Here is a 20,463-nt window from a genome sequence, read left to right as displayed (position 1 = left end):
ACGCGTATCGATACGCCTCGAGCTCAACAGAGCAAAATTGTCTTCAGCAGGGTAGCATCGCGATCGCGTCGCATAACCATGACCGGTTGAAAACTCGGGATACGAATATTACAACCGCGCCGACTGTCGAGCAGATTCAGCCGACGCAAAAGCAACTAATGCGCTTCTGTACAGGGCAGCCCTCAAACACGACGTCGTATGCCTGCCACTGGTCCACAGTCTCCTCGCCTATCCCCGAGGAATCCAAGTGGAGGTTCCCCAATTCGAGGATTTGTCCACGTAATCCCTTACCCCTGTCAAGGCTTGCATTGTGCCTGTTTCAGCCACAAGCAACCGACATGTAAGGTACATTCGGCCGTTGAATGGCTGCGAACCCTGTGGCGGTGAAATGAGCCCTTGGTACGCTTTAGAAATCTTTGGCCCTTGTGCTAAAGAGCAGAGTTGACAGCTGTTCGTAGAGGGTGCCAAAAAGATGGGTCTATTCTTAGCCCTTGTAGATCCCGAGGTAAAGCTTCTTGCGATCAACCGCTAAATGTACCCACAACCAGGGTCCAAACAGAACCGTCGTCGCCCCAAAGCTGTTAGGGCTCCAGAGTCGATGTTCAAAACCACGATCGATACGACGAATGGGCACGTTGGCGATGACGTGACGTGGCTGCGAGCGGGAGTTGCACTGGGACTGGGACGGAATCAACCCCACGTAGGTGGAGTTTCAGCCATCGATCAACACTGTCGATGACGTTTTTCTGGACTGCGGGCGGGAATAGCACTGAGCACAACATTGCACAAGTATTGTGGAACGCCTCCCGAGATCTTCGCACAAGACGTAGATCAATCAACTTCTTGGGTAGATTCCAATAGTACGGTACCCGCCCTTGAGGGCCTACAGACCCTCATCTCTAGTGCTATCGTGAAAGCCGGAGTCAGGTAGAGGTGTGCCCTACATTACATCCTGCATCTGAGAAAGAGAAGAAACAAAATGTATGTAGTAGATAAGATTCCATATGACTTTCGAGACTCATTCTGTATACGTAGGCGTACTACGTCTACTTTTCGGAATGGGACTAGAGCTTGACGCTGGAGTTCGATGAGGACGCGTGGCTGGGGAGTTTTGAAGAAGATATTCCCTTGGATATATCCTTATCCATGAATAACAAACATAAATTCTAGCTGTTCCCACAAAGCGCAATACCGGCAACAACACACCACCCCCAATTCCACATCGTCGCACTAACCAAGTCATCCACATTTAGCACCCCAACACCGGCACCCATCAGCACCTTCCACGCCTCATCTCGTCTGCCAATCGGCCAACTTGGAGTGCCCCAATACCTACTCTTCAGGCCCTTTGCATCCGCTGCTTCGACCTGCTCTTTGACCCTCTCGATCTGTCCTGATGACATGGTCGCAAACCATACCTTGCCCACTGCGCTGCTGAGGGCAGAAGATGCATAGTAAGAGTTCGTAGTGTTGTAATCATTTGAGACGGAGAGGAGGGGTGCATCGAAGAAGATGTAGCGGTCCGTTGCGGCGGCTTGGATGAGGTCAAAGGGAGTATTTCCCGTGCCGACGATGGTGAGGGGTCCTTGATGGAGAGTCTCACCGTCGTAGTAGGTTAACCAGTTCTTCTCGCGGAGTGGAGCGAGTTGGGAGAGTAGGACTGGCCATGTTGCTGCGCCGTCGGATTTGAAGTCGATGAGTAGGACTGTCGTTGTGGTTGGGTCCATGTCGAAGATCCCCGTCTTCTTGTCTTGCGAGTCTGCTGCTGTTGCATTTCTTTGCTCGAGAATGTTTGCCAACGGGTCGAGGTATAGGCTCTTTATCGTCCGGTCCTTGGTTGTAGACTCCCAGGAGTGACTGACTAGTAGCTCGTCATCCTCGGTCAGCCAGATATCTGCTTCGATGCTGGTACATCCTACTGCCAGCGCCGCATACAAAGGTACAGCGCGCCAGTAGTCATTGTGGGAGTGGCAGTTCTTCGGTACGATATCGCGGCTGAAGTCATCCCTCCAGTCGTATTGGAAAGCTACGCCTGCATTTGGTTCTTCCCAGGTATCGACAATATGTTGGAGGCCGTTCTGCCTAGGAGAAGGAGCGAGTCGCCGTAACAGTACGGACACAAAGGCTATGTAAACACTAGAGTATGTTAGAACAATCCGTTCCCACGTGTAGACAAAGTCTTCTTACCCTGCAGCGATAGTACCAAAGATTGTTAGGACAACAACACTGATACCACACCCGCGATACCATCGTATCCTCCGTGCCCTTCTCTCGGCATCTGTTTCTTCGCGTCTTCGTCTGCAACAACCAAACCTGCTCCACCAAGTTTGAGATGCGCGATCTCGATTTGACTGTCTTTGAACCTCCAGATCCTCAAGGTTTATTGTGCTGGACACCTGACTCCCAGTCTCATCTTCATCATCATGGAATCTCCGCATGATCTTCTCGTCGCAAGGCTTGTCGGTGTACCTCGGCAGTACTTCTACCAGGAGATCTGACTGCCTGAACTCAACTAGCTGCGCCATGGTTAGAATGACAAGGACGAGATCAAACGAAGCTTCAAAGACAAAGATTTGCAAGAATGCGGGGAAAGCTCGACATGGAGATATCGCTCCTATGAGTGATTTGTGGCTGCAGTCTGGACTTGTACCATGCATGAGGGCACTAGCCAGACCGGGCAGGACACGATAGGACCTCGGATTCTACCAGCCACACCTGGACACGCTATCTTGGGGCTGAAACTAACGGGAATAATGTGGCTGCCACGTACCTCTGGTGGTGATGATGTCGTTGATGTCGCAGCTTCACTTGAAACCGTTTGTTCTCTGTAATTGAATAGCCATCATCTTCAAACGAAACATAGCATTCTCATATACAGTTCATTTTGTACGCAGCCCCAAAGCAGATACCCACCATCTGTCTGCCTCGCACTCGACCATCGATGTTACGCCCGAAGCTTTTCGTAAGCTGTTCCATCTACTCTTGCACCGTGAAGCTTTACCCAGCAAATCTCGGCACTTCTTTTGCGGCTGCCTTGAACTACGACACCATTACACCTGAGACCCTTGCGTAAGCATTTCCATATTATCACTCTCGCACACGGCCATGCCAACTTCAAAGAGAAAGGCTCGGCATTTTCTGGTACTATTTCTCGCTGCCTGTAAACTCGGGGTTCGTACGGTCGCATCTCCGGGGCGTTTCACGTGGAAACGGAGTGAAGGAGACTATGTCAGCCATAGTTTGTTTAGGGGACGTAACGCGCGTCGCTGTGAAGTCGTGAGGTCAGAGCGTCTGTCCGAACTCGTACACAAACGTCGTTAAGTTTGGTTGACTATGCAAGCTTCGTGGGGGTCTGGGCGCGGCCCCGAGTTTGTCAGAAAAGCTTCGCAAGGTAGCTGCCGCCCAGCCGGGCGTTGACATTTGACAAGCGCTATCGCCATAAGAAAGCACCCCGCGGTACCTCCGAAGTTCGCCAGCTGCCACAGTGTTTAAGGGTAGACCCAAGAAGACGTACAAGAGCAGGAGGCCAGCGCCCAGGGAAATGCGCAATCCGGGATAAGATACTGCGCGCGCCTATACCAACTCCAAAACCAACCAATTATTCCAATGGGCTCCGAAGCGCAACCGGGCAAATACCCGCAGCCCGCGTACAGCCTCGCTGGCAGGTATAACCGTGGGGCTCAACCTCTGTCGCCCAGGGCTGCGGACGGCTCTGAGCCGCTCACATGTCCATGTCGAGTTGCGTCTAAACCCCTTGCAGCCTAGTTTCTGTGGGTTATGCATGTTGACAGGAAGCTACGATACAGCCGAGCAGATCACATAACACGGACACACCGACATTCAAGCACGATTTTGACATTTTCGCTTGCGGGGGAATCACGAGAGCATATTTCCAGCTGCTCCAGCAGAACAACGCCATGGTGTGGTGATTGTAACGGCGCGTGACCAGAAAGAATGCGAGCAAAGGTGACACACAGGCCACTTTGTCCTGCTTCTTCCTCTTGTTATCCATATCGTAGCAAGACAATTGTTTTGTTCTAGACTAAGATTGGGAATCTAGTCGTATGCACGCTTCTGCCAACTCACCACACCGACTATTTCTTCACGCATACATATGGATCCTGGGGTCAACAAGATAATCATAATAATAACACAGACCCAGCCTCGTTTATTTTTCTCTGCTTATCCTCACATATAACCACTCTGCTATCGCATCTTCACAAATCGGTATACTCGACGTCTTTTTCGCATTTCTCGTCCTTCGTTTGTTGGCGGGAAGAGATAGCTTTGGAGCTTCACGATAGCAGCAATCACGATACACGATACCACGCAACAAACATCACGGAACGTTCACCAACGGAACCCCGCACCCCACCCCACTACCACAACAAGTACTGCAACAACAACAAACATCCACGCCCCACTCCAACACACAAAGACCTCGACCATGGGAAAAGAGTCCTCCTTCCGTCTCTGCATAGCCTTCCTCCTCATCGTCCAAATAGGCTGCTGGGCCCTCACCCTCCTCGACCTCCTCCACCCGGGAAAGCCACACGCCATTATCCGCACAACCATGGATCTAGTCAGCATATACTTTTCCAGATGCTGCCAATCGAGCGCCGCACTGCAGCAGTTGGCGTATACAGATATCAGGGGATTGATGTACTAGGGCTGCACAGGTTGAACGAGTAAGAGGTGGTGGGATGGAAATGAGGAGGAAGAAGAAGAAGAAGAAGAGCACGTTGAGCTTTGGCTTGGCGGTATCGCACATGCATTTGTGATCATGGTGTTTGGTTCCTGAACAGAAGAGGAGGGAGCAACGATATAACGACTTTTACGAAGCGATGGCATGATACCACGGCGTTTTGGGACACGGAGTACAAGGGATATGAACATGGTCATTGCGATGGCGTACAGATACGTTAAGCAGGATAGCAGCATGCTACCTGAACCAAGCAGAGTGCACGTGATGAGGAGTACCGAAAAGCACACGCAGGTCGTTGCAGGAGGTCCTTGTGTTTACTTTTACCGTTGCCATGAAAAAAACCATTTTGAACTATATATCCACAATCCATGCTTGATATATGATAAGTTCACTAGAGTCCAAACATCTCTCTCACTCTCATATATGCTTACTGCATTCAAAGTGGTCCGTCTTTGTAGGAAGATGACATTCATTCTCTTTCTGTGATTCTAGCGGTGAGAGACCTCAGCACACCACACCAATAGCAATTTCATCCCCCCACCCACCCACCCACAAAACACCTCACGCCCAAGCCCATGGAACCCGAGATAAGAGATATGGAACAAGTATAGCGATTGTCTGTCAAATAAGAGATGTGTCTCGCCTACGAGATGCATGCATCCATAGCTGCTCCCCTGCGCCATTGTTTAACACCGATCAGAATGCATAAAATGTAGAAGAGAGAAAAGAAGAAAAAAAGGGTTGTTGCTGTTATATACGAGGAATCAAAGAGCCTACTGCGTAGCCTGGTGATTCAACTCATGCATCATGCTTACTTCGCCAAGGTGCTTCTGGTCAAAGTTTGACGTGTGGTTCTGGGAGGCGTCCGACACAAGTTGAACAGGCGGCGCTGGACTGATCTCGTCGTCGTTCCCCGCTTTCGACGTCTCCTCATTTGGCTTGAGTGTCATTGTACTCTCAGTCAGCGGGTCGGAGGTCTGATTTTCTGCAGAGCCTAAAATCTGACTCTGGCCCTCTACACCATTTGACTCTTCAGCGGCTTTGCCGTTTACAGCAGATTTCTCTTCTGTCTTCGTCGTCTCCCCGACATCCTCAATGAACTGCGCCTTACCGCTCTTGTCCTCATCCTCATGCGTAATCGCCTTTGTCAGACTTTGGAAGTTGAACATGGGCTCCATGTTTGTCGAATCCTGCGGTGGGGTATCAGTCTCGCCTTGACCCAAACTAACCCCCGACGCATTCGAGCTGGGTCCATAATTTGATCCAGGTGCAAGGTTACTCTGGTGTTCTTGGTGTTGTAATGAGTTTTGGTAGGACTCTGCGAACGACGACGAGGATGATGACGCATTGGAGATATTGCGGAGGACGGAGCGGTGCTGTGACTGTTCGCTACTATTCTCAGGATTGAGAGGACCAGTGGTGTTGCCAGAGTCGGACGTCTCTCGCTGGATCTGCGCGCGACTAGCTTCGAGATGCTTTTGCGGGTCGTCCTTGGTAGAAGGGGTGTTGAGAGTCGATGTCGGTTCTGACATGGGATTGAAACCGCCGGCGCCACCAGACCGATCGACTCCTTTGCCTTTACCAGCTGCTGAAGAGCTACTCGCTTCTGTCTCGTCAAGGCCGTCAATCTCTATTGGATGGAAGCCACTGCCAATGTTGCGTTGGGCCTTGGCAACTTTCTTGATCTCCTTCGCCTTCTTCTTGCCCTCCTTCTTGGCTTCTTTAGCAGCATCCTTTTCGTCTCTCTTCTTGCGATCTTCTTCGGCTGCCAAACTAAGACGTATAGCTTCCATCATCATGAGCTCCTCAAGATCATCAATCCTGTTGCCTCTCCTCGAGCTAATGCGGTTGGGGAACAGGTCACTTGAACCTCCTGGCTGAGTGGATGAGCTTTCGCCTTCGCGCCGAGGCGTTCCATGCCCACTGCTACCGGCACTATCGCTAGTGAATATCCTTCTTCGTCTTCCCAGGCCGAATCGACTCTCTCCTTGCGGGAGGTTTCCCATCATGTACGCCGCATTATGGAGAGCTGTGGCAGCGGCAGCCCTTCGCAAAGCATGCGATTTTGCGTCAGCCAGCTTCTTTGCCCAGTCGGGCCGCACCATGTCGGTTGTGATGACAGTCTTGTCGGTGACTGCAAGCGACGTCGCTCTTCTTCGTCCGGGTCCGGCTGCAGTAGGCGAGTTCAAAGACGAAGTGGAAGACATTGCCGATGTCGCGCTACCCATACCATTATGACCCTGGCCATTGTAAACGAGTCCTCTCCTAAAAGGCGGTGGCTCGTAAGTTACTCCAAACTCGGTTTGTGTGCAATATGGGCAGGCAGCTGGCTCTGACACAAGCTGAACCTCTTCCTCTGGCTCGGCAGGTTGCGCGCCCTCAGCGCCGGGTTCTCCATGATGCTCTGGGGGGTGCGGGTCGGGTCTCTTGATCTGGACAAAACATTCCGAGCAAATGGGCTGATCGCAGCACCGTGTCTTGTTTAAATGTGGTGGGTAGTACATGAAACAGATAGGACACTCGGAGGCGTTCTTGTACAGAAAAGCCTCGACCCGTTGGCCATTCACGTACGGGTCTTTGGGAAGGTGTAGTTCTTGTGGGGCCATGTCAGACTGCGAAGCGTTGCGGGAACCGGTCGCGAGGGAGGCAAGTGTTTTGGCGCGTCCACGGAAGAATGGCGAGGAAGAGGAGTTGTTTGCGATTGGAGACGCAGGCGAAGGGAGGGAGAAGGTAGGGTTCGAAGGGGAGAGGCCGCCTCCGCGCTCCGGTTCTTGAGACATGGATCGAGCGCCCATGGGCACCGTAAGCTTGTTGAGACTGGGCTCTGAGCTGCGGGGGCTCCATGCTGTGCTGAGGTGGTTGTTCGTGTTCGTTCGAGGCGGTTCTTCGGGAGGGATATCATCTGCGGCGGGCAGTAGGCGGCCGTTGACGACTTCGACGAGCTGATGCTCCGTCCAAGTATCTTCGTGGTCATCGAGACCTCTCCAGAAGGGAGCAAGTCGACGCTCGATCTGGTGTACATTAGTTGATGTCGCTGTGGTGCAACTGAGCAGCATACCTGTAATTGCCGCACCATAGGCTTGCTGAAGTCTTCTGGTCCCGTATAGACACCGAGCGTAACCAAGTAGCCTCCGTCGACGCCTTCCTCTTTCAAACTCCGCTCACGTTCCTGTGCCCGGAGTATGCGATCCTTCTCCAGCTTGCGGGCCTCACGCTCCGCCTTTGTTTCTCGCCGCGGTTCGAGGGCGGGGTCGCGTTCGGCATTGTCTCCCGTGCGTATGCCGAGGAACGACAGATCTGGCCTGCTGCCTCTGTCCCTCCGCGAGTTGCCATAGGGACTGTTCCCCGGCCTGTCGTGTGTTGATGCAGCGGGACCGGCAGCCGACGGAGAGGTGGGCTGGTGTGCACTGGAGCGGCGGGCGTGGCCTCTCCGCTCCGGCTGCGACTCTTTGCCCTGCGAGTTGCCCATGGTGAGGGTGGTGGGATGGATGGAGGAATTAGGTTATGGATGTTTACGTCCAAGGCGGATCGCGGCGGGCTCGTAGCAAGGCGGCCCGTCGATGCCCAAGTGCAGTGACGATGTCTGTGCGGGCAGGGATCAGGTCGTTATCGCGACGATTAGCGACAGCGAGGTGGTGAGGGTGTCCGGTGGGAGATAGCACAGTGTCACAAGGACATGGATGCTGGGGAACCTGGCCGTGGGTGGCCCTTTCCTCGACGCGTCTCAAGAAGTGCGACCAGAAGGAGGCGGCAGTCGCGATCGACAAAAGGGGCGCATGGGCAGCGGAGCAGCGAGGTGCAAGCGGCGACGGAGCGACGTCGACAGGTGCTGGTGTTGAAGAGCGAATCCTGAATGATGTCGTTTCTTGGCAGCAGGCCAGGGCGTCGATCGCAAATGAATGTTGCGTATGAGGTAGTCGTAGGGCCGAATGGGCGGGGCGAGGGAATCAGGCTTCAAGATCAGTCTTGGGGCTTTGGGCACGTTGCTTCACCATGTATTCATTCACACAGCACTGCCAGCTGGAAGCTGTCTGTATAGGGAGGTAAGACGGCAAATAGGCTGGCGACATCTGGGCCTATATGCAGCCATGCCATGCAGCTAGGTACTGGAGCTTGTGCCGCTTAGCCCGCGCCGCCACGATACCAGTACCAGGAACCAGATCGCTATTCCCGCCCGCGCACTCCAGCCCCGACAACATTGTCGCTTCACTCTTGCACCATTTCGCCCACACCGACCAATTTCTCTCCAGCTAACTGTGCTGCCAAGGTAGACATCTTCGCAGTAGTTGGGCGACACGCGAGCACCACCACCCCGCCCAAATGCGGGGCTCCAGGTATTGACAGTTGGCCGTGGGTCAACGGGTTGCATAACATTCTGCTTACTACCTCTGCTCCTACGCACCTAGCCCGCCCGTCCCTGCCCTCTCAAACTCAACTCCCATCTCATGTCAGATTGTTCCAAACTCCCACGACGACTCCCAGTGGTACTTGTCTCCAGGGCCGGATATCTGCTTGTCGAGGCGACCCCACTCCGGACTGTTCAACAATATTAGCTTGCGGCCTTGCACGACGTCATCATGTACTCACTGGTTGATGCCATCAACGTAGTCTTGGGCTTCAATAGCAATGCAGCCGTCGCGCGGGATGAACTTGTCTTGGCCTGCGACGCCCTGAGTGTTCTTGAATTCGCTCTTTCCATCGTTCCAATTGCACGTGTACAGCACTACAGCATCTTGGTTGGTCGTCAACTTAGCCTTGATGCCGCTGTATGCGCTTGACAGTGTGAGTACAGCCGCGCTCTTGTTCCTGCTCTCGTTGAACGCCCAAGCGCCGTTGTAGCCGTGGCATCCGTTGCCGCAGTGGTTCTCAAACTCGGCATTGCCTGATGCAAACCCAAGTTCATGCGGCGCCGACCAGACTAGACACAAATCAGTACCTATCTCACGTGCGGTTTGTGGGAGGAAAACGCCTACAATCGTCAATGGCTCCTGCAGGGATCTGCGCAATCTCGCCGGTAGGGAGGGCGTTCGCATCGGCGACAAGGGCTCGCTTAGCCTCTGGCATATACACAGTATGGTTCCAGACCGTGCGGTTGTCAGGTCGTTTGAAAGCATCAAGCTGGAAGTAAGTGTGCTGCGTCAGCATAAGAGGCGTTCTTGCTTCTGGAGATATGGCATCCATAGAGATGTGCCACTTGTTCTTCGAGACCGAGTATGTGACGCTCGCATCGACGCGGCCGATCATACCAAGAGAAGAGTTTGATGCGTCGCTGATTGAGAAGGTGATTGAGGAGTTGGTTACGGCGCTAACATTCCACACTCTGAAGGACCAGTTGTTTGTGCCGCTGTGAAGGGTGTTTGGACCATCATTCTTTTCAGTGTGGTAGGTAACGTTGTCGAGGGTATATTCGCCATTGCCAATGCGATTGACGTAGCGTCCAGGAATTGCATTGTAGACGGGATGTCCAGGGTCGACGGCTGCAACATGTTAAGTAATGCTAGGTCAAGCGCGCGACGGCGGGCTTACGGTAGTAAGAGGTATTGTCGTAGCCTAGAACTATATCTAGCTCTTGACCCGTCGGATCTGTAACTGTGTCAGTAGAGGTTATCTTGCACTTCGACTGAAATCTACCTTTGACAAAGAGGTTTGTGAGGGTAGCAGCGTACGGAATGAACTGCGCTCTAATCCCTTCTGCCTCAATCGTGTACCTTCCTTGTGCATCTGGATGTGGAGACCCTGGGTGTGCAAGCGCACCTCGCGCTGCTGAAATTGCAAGAAGAGCAGGAAAATACCTCATCGTGGAATAGGCTGTCGACGAGTGCTAGAGTAGGAAGGGACGACCGCGCCAGTAAATACGATACCTACGGAAACCACATCTTTATACATTACAATTCACTGCCGCCCCTCTCAAATTGCATACTACTTCATTTCTAGAAGTTCACCTTCATATAAAACCTCATGGGGCGTCATGGGTGTATCCGGGGTTAAACGGGGGCTTGGCTATATAAAGCAATCTGTCTGAGATAGTACCCCAGAACTCCTGCAGGTACTAAATGGCTTAGCCGAGCGTCTCTAGGCTCCAAGTAGGTCTTAGAGTGCATTCAGTCCTCTTAAACTAGTTCAAATCTGTATTTACTGTTTGATAGAGGGTGGAGGGCTATAGACATGGAGGCGGTTCTGCGGAACGTTACTTGCCATGTGGGGCGACGAGCCGGGTGTTGTTTCCGTGGGGTTTCCCTGACCATGCCTGCTTTCTTCCACCTGCGTCAGCGACCCTCGGGTATTCCACAGAAGCATTGTTGCCGCCCTGTTGTGAAGCATGTGTCTATTTTTCGTGGGGTTTTTCTTATCATGCCATTCGTAGCCACTAGACATACTTGGTGCCATCAAGAAGAACGTGTGCAGCCTCAGTCACGGACTTTGAGCCTAAGGAGTCCGAATTTCGCGTCTGCTCTGAGCAAAATCGAGAGGACTACAGGCTACTTCTCACTGCGTTGCGCAACAGTATAGCCCAGTCGGTGAGTATGGCGTTGAAAACATCTATCGAAGTAGAACATGGACAATATGTTCATTGGCACCTGCAGCATCCTGCCGCGTGTCGGGCGGCCTAACATACCTGCTTATGTGCTTCTGGTGCTGTGAAAATCGATCTTACGTTTGCACATCACAGACATCCCTACCATCAAAGCTTTCTGATTGCATCAACATGGGAGCACTCGAGTTCATCTGCGATCGAAGGTTTCACCGCAGTTTCGTGGTTCCCGCGAACCCTGAGTCCAACACATCCAAACCCTACCATGTGTCTTACTCCGACTTTGGCGACGCCGACAGCAAAGCAATCGTCTTGTTCTGTGGAGCTCTGTTCGGTCAGCGCTTATGTTACGCACCCTTGGACCAATTAGCAAAGGCCCACCATGTCAGAATCATCCATCCGGATCGACCTGGCGTTGGTGGTAGTGAAGCTGTGGAGCCTGAGAAGCGTGTACAGACCTGGCTGGGTAAAGTCAACAGTGTCCTTCTACGAAGTTAGCTGATTCATTGTTACAGAAATGGCCCCCAAGCTTCTGGCGCACTTGAACATCTCGCATGTTTCGATTGCTAGTCACAGTGGAGGCGACATCTACCTCATGAACTTTATTCTCGCTTACCCACATCTGTTGAATCCCAATCGTCCATATGTCGCTTTCTTTGCTCCATGGGTCCATTACTCGCATTCGAAGATGACGCATCTACAGGCTACTGAGCTTCTCCCTGCTTCGTGGATAGGAAAGTTTGGCTCAATCGGTAGATTCGTCAACCAAAATATCATTCCAGTGGTTGGCTTGAGTGGCGCATTCGTGAAAGGGATTTCCGCGCCACTTTCGCATTCAGATCCCACAACAGCTCCCGTTGCACTCACAGTGTCTGGGGCTGTCGACTCTGGAAGGCCAGAGGATGGTCCTCACGACGTTTTCCAGGACATCGCACTCGACGATCCAAAGGCTGTGGATGACTTGCGAGAACACATCACCAAGTTCGTCTTCGCCGAAAATGTGGACGGTGTCTCGGCAGACACCCAGTTGCTCCTAAAGCGCTCTGTTCCATGGAGTACACCCGTTGTCGAGTGGAAAGATCTCGATGATGCTGTGCAGCTTCTTTCGAAGACAATTGCCGAAGATGATCGACTGGCAGGCAGTAACAGGGTCTGGTCTATCGACTGCTTTCATGGTGAGCACGACCAGTTGGTTGGTGACAAAGGGAGGGATTGGTTCAATGCCATCTGGACGCCGAGCCAGAGCTATCAGTATCGGCCCTTAGTCATTGAAGGCACTGAGCATGATTTCTTGATGGATCCAACTTTCGGAGCGAGCGAACAATGGCTGCAACGGGTCAGCGAGTCCTGGCAAACTTCACAACCCGACGCAGCGGCTCCTTAGCACTCAGTCAACATCTCTACCTTGCGGTGTTCTTTGTAGTATCTTATCTATAGCGATTCGTAGTCAGGTTCAGATATTATTCCCTCGGCTATGCACAGAGGCTCGTTTTCCTAGGTACAGAACATGAAAGTACACCCTAAGAATACATCTTCATTAGTCGTCAGTCGTCAAACTCTACAACTTAGAAGCCATGTAATTACCTCTAGGGTAGTGATCAAGATACAGCTTAACCAAAGTGAGCTTCTTCGTACTGCCTACAGTGACTCGTGCATCTTCGGAGATAACGCCCAAACGCCGATCTGACGTCTTCACCGAAGCGAGCCGCAGGGCTGAACACGCGAACACCATCATAGCCCCGTTCCAACCATGGCCGAAGACATGCAGATAAATCCCCAACGCGCGAAGCAACTCGCCGAAAACATCGCCAGCATAACCTCGCGCATCAACGCCGTGAGCAAAGGCGGGAAACAGGTACGTCCTCCCCAAATCTCTCGAGCCTACCAAAAACCCAGCCAACATCTCTGACGCGCCCCAGGTCCGCCTCATAGCCGTATCTAAACTCAAACCTGCAAACGACATCCTCGCCCTTCACCAACCCTCCAATCCCACGCAAACCCATTTCGGCGAAAACTACGTCCAAGAGCTCCTCGAGAAGAGCAAGATCCTCCCCCGCTCCATACAATGGCACATGATTGGCGGTCTGCAGTCGAACAAATGCAAGCAGCTGGCTGAGCAGATACCAAATCTGTGGTGCGTTTCCAGCGTAGACAGCGAGAAGAAGGCGAACGAGCTGGAAAAGGGAAGGAAAGCTTTGGTCGAAAAGGATGGGGACAAGGTAGAGGGGAAGTTGCGCGTCAAGGTGCAAGTCAATACCTCAGGTGAAGAAGCGAAATCTGGCGTCGAGCCCTCGGACACACTATCCCTCTGCCGACACATCATAGACAAGTGTCCGCACCTCCAGCTCTCTGGTCTAATGACCATTGGTGCGATTGCGAGGAGTAAGGAGACGACTGCGGAAAACGAGAACGAGGATTTCGTCGCGTTGAAGGAGACGAGGGATCAGGTTATCAAGGAGCTGGGGTGGAGAGAAGAGCAACTGGAGTTGAGTATGGGCATGAGTGCGGATTTTGAGGGCGCGGTTAAGATGGGAAGTGATGAGGTCAGGGTGGGGAGTCAGATTTTTGGAGAGAGGCCACAGAAGAAGGATGCTGTCATCAAGGAGAAGGAGGCGCAGGAGAAGAGCTAGGCGGGTTAGGTTCGCACACAGGTATCGACATACAATCATGTCTCATCATCATTTGCTCAAACATGGTCGCCGAAGCCGGGAGTCATCTAAGGGTTAAAAAGCTGCTGGATAGACTTCTATTATTCGTTCTGAGCTACACGAGTACTTAGTTGGGTTCTCAAGGTATGTTTGCGGTACGTTATATGATCTAAAAAGAACATTCGAGGTAGGCATAAGTTCCGAAGGAATACCATACATTGGACTTGTACGTACACGTTACTTTTCGTAACTTACAGGCAAAATAGAAACCACGAGCATCTCTTAGAAAATATCTCATTGATCGCTCTTTAATCAGTATTGTTCACACTTTGGGATATAGCATTTTACCCCACATTTCCTTGGAAAGCTCGTCTACGTACCTTTCCAGGGGCTCTTGTTTAAACCGACAATCCTTTGCCGCTTCTTAGCTGTCCTCAGGATTATGGTCTGGGAAGATATCGCATCTAAATAATCAGACGCGGTCTAGACACATAATCAACGCAAAGTTTTCCCGGAAGCTGCGAAAGAATACATCAGTGTATGGCACAAGAAGACATCCGAGGTTCCGATAGTATTTTTGTCTGTGTATAATATCAGGCTGCTGACGTTCAGTGCCTTTGCTAAATAAGAACAGCTGATCGAATAGGTGGCTGTACGTTTAGATTATCTTAAACTCTCCTTCCCTTGCCTCCTTCTCATGAAAATCATCCAATTCCTTGCTCTCGGAGCTCCACTTATCAGAGCCCTTCGATACAAGAACACCGATACGCTCGTATTCATCCTTAGTCCCCTGGACTGCTCTCAATATGAGCCAACAATGTGCACGAGGTTTCATCCTATCGCCAACTCTTAGGAGTTGAAGAGCAACAACTTGCACGCTCTCCCCCTGAATGAAACGGTCCCAAAAGAGGTCGCAATGAACAGAATCCGATGATACGGGCCGCACCGACCGCTCTAGCGTAGTCTTATCCTGCTGCATCTTGCCGGCTAGAAAATTTCCTTTCAGTACGATAGCTCCACTAGATAATTGGCCCATAGGATCGTCTCCTTTGGGTGTCGTTGTGGCGTCAAGAACAGTAACACACGATTCAATCGTCCATGTGCCAACATCAACAACGTATTTGAACCAGCTTACTCCTCCTTGGATCGCAGCCTACGACCAGGACGGAGCACGCCATTCTGTAAGATTGTTCTCGGCTGGTGTGTAAGCGATCCAGCAAAGACTATGCGGTAGGCCAAACTCCCAATGCCCAGCAAGGTATCTGCCCATGCTTGATGGAACCAGTTTTGCTAGTCCTTGTAGCGCTGGGAAGATGTCGCTAGGATATGTGAGTGATTTTAGCGCGTATATTGACACCATGCGCTCCCAAGCATCTTGGATCTCCGGGAGCGAGTGCATCTTCCTTTCTCTAGGATCCCAATATTTGTCAATGCCAAGCGTACCATTGGTGTGATCACCACATTCACATTGAAAGGACGTTCGGCACTCCCACCATAACTCTTGTTCCATGAAGTGTACGATTCTTCTAGATAGCAATCGCTCCTGGAAGACCCATCCTCTTCCCTGTAGCGGTGCTGCTAATCCTCGAAGCGGCTCGTGATAGTGTACTTCGTATATATTGTGATCGCTATTCACGAATCGCTTCGTGCGAGATCTGTATTGTTGCTCAGGTGTCACAAAGCAGCCTTGGTCAGGATTTGTTGCCCATGTTGCAGACAAAGTGATAGATGCATTAGTGTAGATTTGAGCCATCAGACTCCCTTCATGGCGCCAATCATCAACTGAGTCTTGTATGATACCTGAAATATAGTTAGTGGGTCCTATCGAGGGAATCTACCCAGTGAAATGGAAAGACTAACATAATGAATCAATCCAAAGGTATTTGAAGCCGAGGCTATAGGCGAAGTGGATGGCATCTTGGAAGGTTCTGGGTAGTTCCCCCCAGGAAAAACCGACAGAGTACTGCTTGATCGTGCTCTTGGTGGTCTGTAGTACTGATTTCCCGCCCCAACAATGACTTAGACAGGCATACTCGGCTTGTTCATCATTCGAAGTATAAAGTCGCGCTTTCCTAGGCCCATCCATGCGGATTACCCTTGTTGGCAGTTGCGAGCTTGACTTGTCGGAACATTTTCCGTGATCCAAGAGACACTCAGAATACCAGGCTTTGACTTTCTTGACAGCAGCTGGAGAGCCTGTATCTTCGGTAATCGTATGGCTCGATTTCATATACCGCCACGGGCACGGAGAGTCTGCCTATGTCAGCAAAAGTGCCTCGGATTGGCCTAGAAATGGAGTCACCTTTTGTATCTGAAAAGGATTCTTTTTCGTGCTCAGCAGGTAGGATTTTAACGAAAAATTCTAGTACCCGACTGTCAGAAGTCCCCCCGAAACCTCTGTATGTCAAAATACGACTGAAATACTCATTTTTGAAAAAGGTGCGACCGCCTCCAAAGAGAAGACGTATTTTGTTCCCTTGCCAATCAAGCCAACCCATGTAAGGTGTGAGAATCCAAGCGACAATCTCACAACCTTTGCAACCTGCTTCAGCAGAACCAATGACCCTTCTGCCAGGCTCGCGTTGCTCTCGGTATGCTCCTAATGTGTACTTTCGACGATAGTCAGGATCCCAGACCTCATTTCCGAGGTTGAGGCACAAAGGACATATCGACCCAGGAAGAACTTCCACCCTAGCTGTTTCAACAGTAGTGGTCTGTGGTAAATCTTGCGACAGCCGAGTAGATTGAGGTTCAAGCTCTGTAGTCGAAGGGGATAGCTCTACGCCAATGGGTAGCTCTTTGATACATGTAACTAACTGCGCTATAGTCATGGGTAGCTTTGCTGAGCTGGGTAAAGATTGCTGTGTTCCTGAAGGATTCATCGATCTGGCAAGTTTGAAGGCTTTGAAGCTTTTCCTATCCACTCCAGCCATTTTCAATAGTGTATAGAGGTGCTAACCGAAGATCGCAAAGAGACACGCAGAATAGCATAAGGCGAAATTTAGGGGTGTACAATGAACGCAGTAGCGAGAAGAGCTGAAGATGGAAACATCAATGGTGACAGATTTGAGTGCGGCTGAGGAGGTATCACTCAGCCTGATCACGTGTACGCGGGGCGCAGGCACACTCAGTCTAAGCCACGACGCCACCAAAAGTCGGTCTCCAATCGTACATTTCATCATTACAAAACCATAGATAACTCTGATTTCCCCCGTATAGTACACACACCTAAGCAGCAGGATCTAAAAAGCCCTCCAACGTCTCATAGTTCAACGGCCTAAACAGCTCATTACTCAGATCCGCCCCGCTACTTCCCAACAAACCCTCAAAGTTCTCAAACGCCGCATCGAAGTTCAGCCAGTCCGGTGACTGTTCTGCGAAACCAAAGCCGGCGGGCGGACCTGCCATAGGCGCACGATCTGCGCGCTCGCTACTTGTCGGGTGTTGACCGGGCGTGGGAGCAGGTATTGGGTTGAGAAGACTAGTCATGGGCGAGTTGGCGTGAGGATGATGCTGTTGTTGCTGGAGTCGAGGATCAATAGGCGTATCACCCATATTCTGTGACCAAGGTTGCGACTGATTTTGTGGTGGCAGTTGGCTATGTGTAGCTTGCGGTGTTGGCGGCTCGGTCTTTGGCTCGGTTTGACGAGGTTCTGCTGGGGCAGGTACGGGTGTATTAACAGCATTGGTGTTGCGTCCTGCAGCATTGCTGAGCACAGCTCGTCCTAGATCTGCTGTCGTGCCTGCAGACCACCATGCGTTTCGTAAGCGATCGAGGAGGCGGACACATTGCTTGAGTTCTTCGGTGGCGCGATTGACGTGGACCTTTAAGCGGCGAGACCGGAAGTGACGATATACTACGCTGAGAGCTACACCTAGCGCGTAGGGTACGATGGGGAGGGGTGGAAGTAGCTCAGGAGATTCAGCGTTGAGGAGGTGGATCACTCGCGTTGCTGAGAGACTTTGTCGGACGTAGGAGGGTGTCGATTTGACGGGCGCATTGATAGAGAGGGATTTGTGCGAGGCCATGCACATGGTGTGATGGAAAAGTGACAGGAGGCCTGAAAAAGTTAGCAAACATCGCGAGCTACAAGATAGTATGTCTTACTCATGATAGGACCATCAAGCTTGTCTTCGCCGTCTCCCACCATCTCCTCGAAGCCTAGGAAGTCGTCGCCCTCCCATCCTGTCTCCTCGGCAGCTCTGCCAGGCCTGTAGTAGTCGATGACCTTGTCCAGCATCTCTGAAATCTGTAACCATATACCAAACGGACTGGATCGCTTCTCGGGGTCTGAGGGTAGCTGTCTCAAGCTGTTGTCGCGGTCATGCATAAGCAACGGCCTTCCGTTCATACATGCGTTGATCTTGTCCAGACTCCACAAACACCAGAAGACGTCTTCCAGATTTCCTTGGGATTCTGAGCTTTGGTTCTTCCATTGGTGTCCAAACTGGAGGCCAAACGTATGCGCATGGTGTATTGCTTGCGCCAGATGCATTGAAGATTGCTCGGCGCCTTCTGGACCTTCGCAGTGGAGTGAAATCAGGGCAAGTACTTGGATGAGCACGACGCGATTCTTCTCCAACTTTGCCTCGATACCAACGATGACCGCATTGTAAAGTCTTTGAGAGAACTCGCGCGGATTGAGCGGTTGGGTGTCATTCCCCAGACACAGATGTTTGGCAGCTGTTGCATGTTTTGATGCCACGATACAAATCGCTTGCATCAGGATCCGCGGTTCTCGGCCATAGTTATATTGCTCGTAGAATAGTTCCTTGTCAACGAGTGGAAGTAGTGGGTGTACGTAGCTAAAATATATCTCGAGAAGGGCCGTCTGATTTATGCGAGAAGGTAAGATGTCAACACCAACAGCGTCTAGGTAAGTCAGGAGAGCCCTAGATATTTGATCCTCTTGGTTGGAATGTGGACCTGTTTCTACAATCCGTGAAGAGCTTGATCCCGCTTGAGTCGAGGCTGGTCTTTGATCTCGTTCTTCGATCCATTGCCCTATTGGAGGGTGGTTGGGTGACTGAGCAGTTTTTCCGCGTTCAGAGTGAACTTGCTCTCGCAAGACAGCTTCGGGATTGAGATAGCCTAGAAAGTTGGGTGGTGTTGGGGCGGTATGATCCGAAGCCGGGCTTTGCGGCGGCGGCATTGTGGATTGAGCATGGCCGTAATCTCCACGGGCACCCCTGGGATCATGAGGATGGTAGTGTCCATTTGTTGTAGGGCTTTCTGTTGATGTCGGATTGCTTCCGCCACCACTTTGGGTATTGCTTCCGGGTTCGGCCTCGTCATCGAACGTATGTGAGCAACGCTTCTAGTATAGAATTAGACGACAGCCACAGGCTTGCTGCATCCTTGGAACTTACTCTCCGCTTCTTGCATGATTCGCACGCGCGGTGGACTCCTGCGACGCTGTTAGCTGCGCGTTGCGACGTGCGCACGGTCTATGCGTACTTTTGCGCTTCCGGAAAAATTCGTTATTCGCAGCGAACGTAATCATTGTAGACATCTCAGAGGGATAGCGGTATGCGCGCTTTGTCCCGACAGCGTAAAAATGCGTGTATAGTTGGTAGTCTAAGGGGCGTTTGTTGTCCTCATGACACAAGGTCGCCCGGAGCTCAAGCTGGTGTTTCCTACACGTGATGATCCGGTCGCGCCTGCCGCCTCCGCATTTGGTGGCGCGCGTGGAGCCGAGGCGATTGGCTAGCAGAGCGGAACACGACCTGCTCCTAGCTCCGGTTACTATACATGCAGCCGGAGGCTTTATCAACCTTGATTTCGACCGTTTGCATAGTGCGGAGAAGCTATCGCTAGACTACATACTGCAGGTGTTCGCTACATCTATCACGCGGGCTGGCATGGCAAAATACAATGTATACCTTCAAGGTGTGCTTTCGCCATCTGTAGTACAACGCAGGAACACGCGCCTCTCCGTCGCTGACGCCAATACGGGTTCCCATCTCACATCACCTTGTACTCCGTCTGTCCGCCACGTCCCATTCCTGATACGGTTGCGCTTCCTGCCGTCGATAGTGTCGCTGCTTTCGACTCGCTCCGATTGATTGTACTCGACTTCGCGCTTCCCCTCACCTGGCTACATACGTACCACGGATATCAACTCGAGTATGTTGTTCCTGCGATAGCTTCCGCTTTGGAGAGACTTATTTTTCACAAGTGTCGTTTGAGTTGCGGGTGTTGAGAATGACTGGTCCCTATCCGTCTTCTTAGCATTTAGATGGCGACCCAGATATGGCAGCGCGCATACGTTACTGGTTCGATGCACCCTTTTCGTATGCCCTTCTCGTATGCAATACTCGCGCAAAGCTTCAGACAATAGCGCGAGAAAAGTGCCCGACGACCTTCAGCAGACTAAACGACGACTCCTACTGTATGGTATTGGTCGTATGCGCCAATAAGCCCACCGGAAGATGAGGCACCCCCAAAGAACTCGCGGCCATCTTGTCACTGTTTGGACCCAAGACAATAGGGTCCGGGTACCCTCGCTACATGGAGATACATGTGATCTCGCAGGCACGCGATGATACATCTGTCCAAAGACCCTCCATCGCGTAGG

At 51.7% G+C, this 20,463-nt stretch overlaps 6 protein-coding genes across 6 annotated transcripts; 2 read left to right on the top strand and 4 right to left on the bottom strand.

The window, feature by feature from the left end:
* Positions 1–1,166: 1,166 nt before the first annotated feature.
* J4E82_009183 (uncharacterized protein) lies at positions 1,167–2,525 on the bottom strand (the record flags this gene model as incomplete). The annotated part of the gene is made up of 2 exons (XM_051735409.1): positions 1,167–2,136; positions 2,188–2,525. The coding sequence occupies 2 exons, from the start codon at positions 2,523–2,525 to the stop codon at positions 1,167–1,169; spliced, it is 1,308 nt and encodes a 435-aa protein (XP_051584830.1).
* Positions 2,526–5,478: 2,953 nt separating this feature from the next.
* On the bottom strand, positions 5,479–8,174 carry SIP5 (SNF1-interacting protein; the record flags this gene model as incomplete). Its single annotated transcript, XM_051735408.1, has 2 exons — positions 5,479–7,716; positions 7,764–8,174. The coding sequence occupies 2 exons, from the start codon at positions 8,172–8,174 to the stop codon at positions 5,479–5,481; spliced, it is 2,649 nt and encodes an 882-aa protein (XP_051584829.1).
* Positions 8,175–9,153: 979 nt separating this feature from the next.
* J4E82_009181 (uncharacterized protein) lies at positions 9,154–10,502 on the bottom strand (the record flags this gene model as incomplete). The annotated part of the gene is made up of 5 exons (XM_051735407.1): positions 9,154–9,241; positions 9,293–9,623; positions 9,679–10,182; positions 10,232–10,288; positions 10,337–10,502. The coding sequence occupies 5 exons, from the start codon at positions 10,500–10,502 to the stop codon at positions 9,154–9,156; spliced, it is 1,146 nt and encodes a 381-aa protein (XP_051584828.1).
* Positions 10,503–11,411: 909 nt separating this feature from the next.
* J4E82_009180 (uncharacterized protein) lies at positions 11,412–12,621 on the top strand (the record flags this gene model as incomplete). The annotated part of the gene is made up of 2 exons (XM_051735406.1): positions 11,412–11,703; positions 11,753–12,621. 2 exons carry the CDS (start codon positions 11,412–11,414, stop codon positions 12,619–12,621), a joined length of 1,161 nt encoding a protein of 386 aa, XP_051584827.1.
* Positions 12,622–12,987: 366 nt separating this feature from the next.
* On the top strand, positions 12,988–13,867 carry J4E82_009179 (uncharacterized protein; the record flags this gene model as incomplete). The annotated part of the gene is made up of 2 exons (XM_051735405.1): positions 12,988–13,092; positions 13,157–13,867. The coding sequence occupies 2 exons, from the start codon at positions 12,988–12,990 to the stop codon at positions 13,865–13,867; spliced, it is 816 nt and encodes a 271-aa protein (XP_051584826.1).
* A 3,246-nt stretch (positions 13,868–17,113) lies between these two features.
* Positions 17,114–19,398, bottom strand: J4E82_009178 (uncharacterized protein; the record flags this gene model as incomplete). The annotated part of the gene is made up of 4 exons (XM_051735404.1): positions 17,114–17,946; positions 17,994–19,203; positions 19,256–19,293; positions 19,344–19,398. The coding sequence occupies 4 exons, from the start codon at positions 19,396–19,398 to the stop codon at positions 17,114–17,116; spliced, it is 2,136 nt and encodes a 711-aa protein (XP_051584825.1).
* Between the last annotated feature and the right edge of the window lie 1,065 nt (positions 19,399–20,463).

Source organism: Alternaria postmessia (assembly GCF_024291825.1).
Source record: "Alternaria postmessia strain BMP 2775 chromosome Unknown scaffold_84, whole genome shotgun sequence".
NCBI classification, from domain to species: domain Eukaryota; kingdom Fungi; phylum Ascomycota; class Dothideomycetes; order Pleosporales; family Pleosporaceae; genus Alternaria; species Alternaria postmessia.
This window is presented reverse-complemented; position numbering and strand designations above follow the sequence as displayed.